This window comes from Humulus lupulus, chromosome 9 (assembly GCF_963169125.1).
Source record: "Humulus lupulus chromosome 9, drHumLupu1.1, whole genome shotgun sequence".
NCBI classification, from domain to species: domain Eukaryota; kingdom Viridiplantae; phylum Streptophyta; class Magnoliopsida; order Rosales; family Cannabaceae; genus Humulus; species Humulus lupulus.
Genome location: NC_084801.1, coordinates 163049263 through 163058368, shown reverse-complemented (window position 1 = coordinate 163058368; position 9106 = coordinate 163049263). Strand labels below are relative to the sequence as shown.

The window sequence follows — 9106 nt, the reverse complement described above, 5'->3', positions numbered from 1 at the left end:
AGCAACGTAAAAGTATCTTAAGCAATAAGACACCATAATATAACTTCAAAATGACTAATCAATGTCTTAAGATAAAAAAGTTTTAAAAAATAAGTATTGGAGGTAACCAAAATGTATATAAAATAATATGCTCTAAAAATAAATCTTTTCGTAAAAAAAGTAACTAATTGGTAACTTATTAACATTTTATGTAACCAAAATGTTACTTTTTTAAATCTATAAAAACGTGAAAATCGGGATTTCGAGAAAGTTTCAAATTCAGATATATTACTTTTAGAATGCGGTATTTTTTTTATGACATGACAAGATATTTTTGTAAATAAAATTTTGTAGGTGATTTTTGTAATTATTTTATATTATAAGTATATAATTGTAAAGATTCCCTAATTTTTTTTAATCGAAATTCATAATATAGTTCTTATTTGGTTTCAAGTATTGTTAAGACTTTTTTGTAAAATTCAGTATACAATAAATATATATTTTAAAAGTTCATTTTTTTCCAATAAACAAAAAATTGATGAGAGCAGAATTTTCATAGTGAGAAAACCAGGCTTACTCTAGTAAATATATAAAAACAAGGGTGGTACTTGAACATTGGAAGTGTTATTTTCAAGTGATGTGAAGAATTGATAACTTGGGTGGCTTAAGAGTATCACAAATTCACAAAGAAAGACCAAAAGCCTGCAAAATACACTTCAAAAGCAAGTATATATTTTAGTCATAATATTAAGGGTCAGTTTAAAGCAAATAAAAAAAAAATCTTTAGCAGGGGACTTACAAATACTAGCTAGACTAATCTATATACAAGTGGCACCCAAAATGATTTTTATGATTTGCATAACTACAACAGTTTAGTCTTGAGCCAAATCACTTTGCCTAAATATGGTTACTTTCATCTCATGTTGGTTTCTCTTTATCAGCTCAAAAATGCAGACATCTCTTGGCTGGAGAGAGTTATCTGTTGCAAATGCAGCCCATCCAGCAGAAAACGTATATGGTGGTCCAGCTAATAACTTCACATGCCTATACTTCTCACCAACCCAAAGAGTCATAGTTTGTGACTTTTCCTCTAAATATTGTCTCATAAAGGCAATCGGAATAGGCTGCACAAACAAGAATATTTAACTTTCACACTCTTTGATTATACAAAGTAAGGGTTTATAACTAAACCATATATATGTATGGAAACGACATTTTCTACATACCAGTTTATTTCCATACGCGTGATTTGATTGCAAAACCACCTGGAAGTAAGGATTTTTTGTGAAGAATTGGTTGGCTGCTTCAGAGGCTCCTCTACTGCAAAGTCCTGAAGATGAAGGCCTCTTATTAGCAGTGCCTTGATTGCCAGTATTTGCTTCAGAGATTACCTTCATGGATTTGTCTGCATTAAATTTATAAACAAAAAATGTAAGCTGAGACTTTTCTTAAGAATGTTTGACATTATTCTTAAATCATAGACATACCAAAAGGTTCAACTTTAATATTCTCTTGTTCCTTCTTTGCCATTTGGTTCTGTGAAATCATGCTGGCTTCACCATAATTAAAAGAAGATTCAACTTTCACACAAGGGTTTGTAGTTGCTCTTCTCTTTGTTGCAACTGAAAACAACACTTGTAAGTCAATACTATAACCATAAATGCATTCAATTATATTTGTTAAGAGCATTTCTCACCTTGCTTGTTATATGCATCATCAGCAGCACCCTTAACAAAGGTAACTCTAAATGAAATTTCATTGCCATTGTTAGTTAGTTCAAATGTGCAAATATCACCCTTCCGCAGACTATTGTCCAGCATGAATGCTTTCCAGCCACAGCATAATAATTCAGCTCTTCGAAATCCATTTGCCTGCCTCACCTTCAATGGGACAAACCAAGATCTACCATCTGAAACCCAAAGTCTTACCTCACATTCGTTTTTATTAATGTACTTCTCCACAAACTTGTAAGGCAAGTACTGTCCAAATGAAAAAGCAAAGAACACATTATGTGAAAGACATTATTAAATAAATCTCATTAATGAAAACTATTAAGATATGTTATCGAAATAGATACTAAGTTTTGAGTAAACTGAAAAACTTACCAAATTACTATGACCAGTTGCATAAGTTTCATGCATAGTAACTGTGAAGGATGGCCTTTCAGATTGGGAACAGCTTGCTCCTTCAATAGCCGTAGTGTAGGCCAGTTCTGCTATTGATCATAGTGTTACGAGATTATCCACCATGATGAAAGTAATATTATTATAGAATAAGTAGAGTTCTTATTTACCTAATAACATAGGGGACTTTGCTACTCCATTTTCACAAAAAATAACAACTTCAAATAATATTATCCCAGTGCTGCTTCTCAAAACAAAGGCACACACATCATCTACTTTTAATTCATTGTCTTGAGCAAATGCCTTCCAACCACACTCAAATGTGATTTTTGAAGAAGATCCTTTATACTGTCTGATAGAGTACTTAACAGACCAGGTCCTCCCATCTTGAACCTTAAGGATCACATCTTGATGCTTATTGAGGAGGTAATTATTTGCAAACATTGATGGTATAATCTTGACAAAAGATGAAGAAGAATATAAAGTCAATATGAGAAACATTTTCTATGTAATTTATATATTTCAATTGAATTTGTAAGAAGCTTATAATTAATTACCAAATAAGCCTTATCTCCAACAAACGAAGGTCGCATAGAAACCATGAAAAAGGGGTCTTTAGATTTAAATCCTTTAGCTCTCTGGAGAGCTTCAGCCTTTTCTTTTGCACTCAACCTCTGTTTACTTAAAAAAAATTCAGGCTCCATCCACCTTGGTAGGGGAGATTCTCCACATACTTGATCTGGTATATCAAACTTCACTGAAAACAGATTCAACACGTTACACAAAACAAACAATAAAGCTAACAATTAACATGGAAATATTGCTTTCATCAGTTTTACAATGATCAATACCTTTAGATTTACCACAAGAACTAGTTTTCCTTTTCTTGTGGGGCTGAGGACATTGTAATGGAGATTTGTCCCTGGTTTTAGGATAGCTGCCCAAAACTTCAATAGAGACATCATCTTTATTACCAACATGGGAATGGGATTGTATTATGTCAATGCCATGCTTCTCAAAATGATTTGGGTTTGAAGGGTAATCTATCTCCGCGGTACTTTTGTCAAATATAATAACATTGAACATGGAGTTCCCTTCATATTGAAAAACTAAGAGGTTTCCACGACTTAAAGAATAATGTTCTGCAAATTTATTCCAACCCTTTTCTATCCATATCTTTCCATCACTTTTTGTCAACCCTAACTCCCATCTTGATCCACATGGAAGCTTAAGAATCACTTGACTCGATAAGGAACCACAATATTTCATCCAAAATGTCTTAGGAATTTGCTGCAGAAATAAAATGTACAGGAAAGTTAAGTTACCGCTATAGTTAAGAGAGTTACTAGAAAATTTAACTATATGACCGCACCATACAAATTAAAGCCATTTGATCTGATGATCAGGGTACCTTTGCTTGTGGAAATTTAAGAAAATCTATGGTTGCAAACAACTTTACAAAATTCATGTTGCAGAAACGATGATTAGTACCGTAAAAAATTATAAATCAATATATCAGAAGACTCACTATGACATGTCATCCTTGTTAGAATATAGCTTCTTACAACAGCTCTTGTATATAGTTATATATATATATATATATACTTTACCTTTATGCATTTTTGAGATTAGATCAATACAAATCATTTTCAGCTCAGTCTTTCTTTGCTCTCTTTTTCTCTCTTCGTTCATACTCTGAAACTCTAACAATTCTTTTATAAAGTGAAAACGGAAAATAGTTGGGACAAAAAAACTACACTTGAATAATACAGAAACTATCTTGAGAACTCATATAAAGCTAACAGGAATCACAACTGTATATTTGGTGTATATACATACATAAACCACAGAGAAGAATATGTGTCGAAGCAGAGAAAGAGAGATAGAGAGAGCACTATACTTACTAAGTTGGTGTTTGCAAGAGTTTGTTCAAGAATAATCTTGAAAAAATGGGGCTTAGTAGGAGTGAAGTGATTTCTCTGGCTAGAACAAGTCATGGTTGATATGAATCTTTTCTTCAAACACTCAATAATAAACCCTTTCTTCTCTTCCAAGCTAAACATAAAATAAATAAACAAAGTTATATATATATATATATAACAAAAAATCTGAGCTCGTTCTATCAATGCTTCTAGTTACTTTAATTACTTGTGTATCATCATATTTATTGTTTTTATACGAAAAAATTAATTACCTGTCACAGAACACAGACAAAAGCTGAGAAAGGAGAAAAAGAAGAGAGTACAAAGTATTATATCAGTGAGTGAGAGAGAGCATTAGTGTTTCATACCTTCTGCCCCATACGACCATGGAAAATATGCGTACTGCTACTGCTACCCTAGTGGTAACATATGAAGAAGAAAAAGTACTAACAGAAATCTTGGACCACCACTACACGTGTCATTATATCATAAAAATATAATTAACCCCAAAACATCACACTAAATACATTTATTTCACTAATTTTTCAATAGTATAATACTGTTTTTCCACATAAATTAGTCGCCCCAATTTATTATTATTATTTTTTTAAGGACCATTATAATGTATAAATTTATTATTATTATTATTATTATTATTATTATTATTAGAAAAGTATTTTAATGTTTTGGTTTTATGCTAACTAGGAAATAGAACTGCGCAGTCTTTTATAATAATTGAAAACAATATATATACTTAAATCATTGATAATAATTAGAAAGAATTTTTTTTTAAAAGAATTTTAATATTTTTTTAATTATATTTGAGAATAATATAATACAATTGTAGAATAAATAATTAGTATCCTATTTTGTACTTGATTAAATGCCAGTTTTTTTTCCTTCTAATTTTTAATAAAACTGCCTTATAAAAGTAGTATTATTTATCCAAAGTAAGATTTCTTTTTATTAGTCTCTTTTATATAATTTGTGTACAGAGTTTATATTTTCGTAGCAGTTGAATATTTTTACTAAATGAGTGACATAAAGTAAATCATGATTCATGACCTTATACCTTCTGATAATAGATTTGTAAATTGTAAGCTTTGTGCAAGTTTGCATGTGTCAAGTTTAGTACCCCTACAAACTTTTATTATAAAAAATAATGTCATTACTATAACACATTTGAAGACCATTCCCTTCCATAACAAAAATTGCCTTTACTCACAAAACACTCTTTGTTCTCACAAAAACGTCATGTGTCATAGTTGTTGACATAAAAATTTACACTTTAAGAAAATGGATTACATAACCAATAGAATAGATTAAAGGAATAATAATAAAAAAATGATGCCTATTTTCTATTTTTGAAGAAACAAAAACAAATTTAAAGGCCCCTATAGGGGACATCTCAATCAAACAAGGTGCATCAATACCGATCAATGGATTGAAAGTCAAATTGTCCATATAATATTTTAAAATCTAATGTAAAGAATTCATTTCTTAAACCCAAAAGCAAGTCATAGAAGAACAGTTAAAATAAAATATAAAATTAAAAATTAAGCCCCATAACTCAGATTCCTAAAGCATGGAGTTGATTATTTTAATGCAATGTATTCATTTCTTGAATAAAGAATTACACTGTCTGGAAGAAAAAGCAGAGTTAAAACATGTCTGCAAGAAAAAGAAAAGAGAGGTATTGAGACTAATACATCCAACTGTAAAAGTAAATATACATATATAAAGAAACAAAAAAACCAGAAAGATTCAGTCACAAACCGAGATATTAGCAGCAAACAATGTTGAAGGAGTCTGAAAAACCAAACCAACTTTGGAGTAGAAATAGATGAAAATGTGAAAGGAAAGGGAAAAAAAAAGAGTGTTATAGAATTGGAATAAATTAAATAGTTACCATAACGAGTACGGCTGGATCCAATCCATCATATAGTTCTATATATGTCATCACCTTACACACGTAATACCAAAATACCATATCTTCCCACTTTGCTCATCATTTTCAAAGTAATTGCAAAGTTGGCTTTTATCTTTAGGGGTTGTTTGTTTGTTACAAAATTATTTAAATGTTGAGAAAACATGTATAAATTTTGAATAAATACTTACTTTCTTTCCAAATAGAATGATTTTCTCTAAAACAAATAAGCTCAGCGAAACCAGGGACCCAGTTGAGTCCAAGTGCGGCTCAATCTCCCGCTAAAAAATATATTTAAAAGTATATATTATATTGGACAATTCTCCTACAGGGGCTTCATTTTAAGCCTTACCGGTAGGGCTCTCACTGTTTCTCGACTCCTAAACAGTTTTCAGCGCGGTTTTTTTTTATGACCATGTATATTGTAGCTATTTAGAGCATCCTGCAAATTTTCAGAAAATTCCGAATAGTTTACAGTACCGAAAACTAGGTTCAAACATGTTGTTTTCCACGCGCATAAAAAAAATTAGTCACGCGTGCAACAACATGTTGAACCTAGTTTTCGGTACTGTAAACTATTCGGAATTTTTTGAAAATTTGCAGATGCCCTAAATAGCTACAATATATACAGTCATAAAAAAAAATCGCGCCGAAAACTGTTCACGGATCAAGAACACTGAATGCCCCACCGATAGAGCTTAAAATGAAGCCCCTGTAGAAGAATTCACTTATATTTTTATAAAACATGAATATATAATACCATTACGTATTTGGTTAATAATTTTACAGCTTTTAATGCTTCCCTCAACATGATATCTTAATTTTATGAATCCGTAGATTATTGATATTGAATATGTTATATAATTTGAAAGAAAGATAAGTATCACTCCTCAATCATCATGAATACAGCTCGATTAATATTAAAGAAAACTAAACTAGCTGCACTTATAGATGAAATTTGTTAACGGCTAGATCCTTCATTTAGTGGCTTTGATGGTTGGGTGGTTAAAAAAAAAAGTCAATTACCATGTATAATATATATAATCATGTATCTATATACTGGATACAAGTATTCAACTCATGTTTTCTTACTTTTATTAATTACTTTTATTTATTAATTTTATTTATATAATTAGTAAAAAATTACGATTATATATTATTATCATAATAATATTTTTAAATATTTGAATTTATATTAATATAATTATTAAATATTTAATTTTGTATTATATATTATTATAATAATGATATTTTATAACATTTAAATTTATATTAATATAATTATTAAATATGTAGTCTTATATTAAATATTATTATCATAATGATATTTTATAATATTTTTTACGTAGTTTTTCGTCAAGGATTCTGAGGGTTTTTACGTGGTTCAGCAGTTAAAATCTGTCTAGTCCACGAGCCACTGTTATTATCACTACTCTCTCAAAGTTGTGGATGAAAGCAATTTGGCAGAGTATTCTCTAGTACAATTTGTGCATGAATACAAATGAATACTCCACGCTATTTATAGACCTTGTTGTGAAAATATCTTCCTCTGATTCAGGGAAGTTACAATCAATCAAATAAATTTGAAATAAATACTATAAATGTGTTAATCACATTAAATCTCATGACAATAGAGATTTAATATATGATGGTAATGAATCCCTATGAAGTAGGGATTTCCAAACAGTATTTCCGCGTGCCAAACGCATCACTGAGCTCGATCGTTGTGTTGACGCACTCTCGAGGTCGGCCAAGCTTCGAGCTCATCGTTCCAGTTATAACCTCCTCCCCATCCAGTAATTTGGTCGAATAAGTTCCTCAGAGAAGGTTGGTGTCTTCGAGCCTGCAACTCAGACTCAAACAATGCGCTCATGCTCGAGTGCTAATAACAGATATGGAACCACTTGACAATTCGTATAAGTGTACTGCTAACATTTGTAGATACGAGCTTAACCTTTTCAAGTCTACATTTCGAGGCTATTTATTTTATTCTCGAAATTTGGGTGTAACATTTTGTTCCCTCAAAAGTGTTGGTTTGAATCCTCTAAGAATGAAACTTTTGAACTTCACTTTCAGAAAACGTGCCCATCTACCACACTCGAGTGTGGACACGTGTCACTGGGGGATTGCTTACCGAGAGTACTTGAGTACCCTTTTACCTGCGCACGTCCTCTCCTATACCCTTTTTGCCACCATTTTCAAGATTGAATAGGATCCGTCAGATTTTTTCAATTCATCATGCAACGGTCCAGTTCCATTCGACTTCTACCATTCATTTTGCCTATATATACTCTTTCTTCTTCACCACTTCACTCACTTTTGCATTTTAGCTTTAAGAAAAAGAAACATGAACCAGAGCTCTTTTCTTTGCATGTTTTCCAGACCGAAGAAGCAAAGTAACCTCACCACCTTCGACTCCGTGAGATCATTTTTGCTTCCCCTTCTTCAGTCGACGATCTCCTTGTTTCCACAAACAACCTTGTGTAAGTTTTCTGGTCTTTACCACTCATAATTTATATATATATATATGCGTTGCCTCTATACGTAAGAACATTTTTTCTGGTTTCTACTAGATTCTTGAAATCTCTTTTGCAATAGATAGTTTTTGGTTGTATAGACTTGCATTGATCAGAAACATGCTTTAGGCAAGAAATCTCAGTAAAAATGGAACCTTTTAGGTTATGGGGTATTAGGATATAGGTTTCGTGTAGCTTAAGAAAAAAAATGGTTCTAGATTGGGGCTTAACGCACGTATCCCGATAATATCTCCTTTTTTAGGTAACTGCCCACCTTTTCCTAGGAATTCAGGATACTCTTAAACTGATAGTAATTGCCCCACTCTCGCGTGGGTACACTCTCGATGCCCCGAACTTTATAATAGTTTGGTGTTGGCATTTGATTTAATCTCGCTCTCTCGAACCTTCAGGCTCAATTAAAATGATCTCGTTATCTCGAGCTTGCAAACTCGAGTTATCGAGATCTTAATATTTTCCACTTTCATTTTTATAATGGGCCCTCACCTTTTTCTTTCTTGTTAGATGTCGCAGTCTTCATAGAATCGGTGGGGGCCCGAATTTGCCATCCCTTACTATCCACCCTCTCCTCGATCTGAATCGTTGTTTACATGGAACCAATGGCTAATCCAGAAGCACAAG

General features: G+C 31.8%; 1 protein-coding gene across 2 annotated transcripts; it reads right to left on the bottom strand.

The window, feature by feature from the left end:
• Positions 1–689: 689 nt before the first annotated feature.
• Positions 690–4153, bottom strand: LOC133802354 (B3 domain-containing transcription factor VRN1-like). 2 transcript variants are annotated; one of them, XM_062240653.1, is made up of 9 exons: positions 4007–4153; positions 2954–3392; positions 2660–2859; positions 2273–2558; positions 2085–2194; positions 1676–1958; positions 1467–1601; positions 1206–1384; positions 690–1103 (listed from the first exon to the last, which is right to left on the bottom strand). In XM_062240653.1, the coding sequence occupies exons 1-9, from the start codon at positions 4097–4099 to the stop codon at positions 852–854; spliced, it is 1977 nt and encodes a 658-aa protein (XP_062096637.1). In that variant the 5' UTR covers positions 4100–4153; the 3' UTR covers positions 690–851. The 2 variants fall into 2 exon arrangements, with proteins under 2 accessions (XP_062096637.1, XP_062096638.1); XM_062240654.1 differs by having other exon boundaries at positions 2085–2191.
• Positions 4154–9106: the final 4953 nt, after the last annotated feature.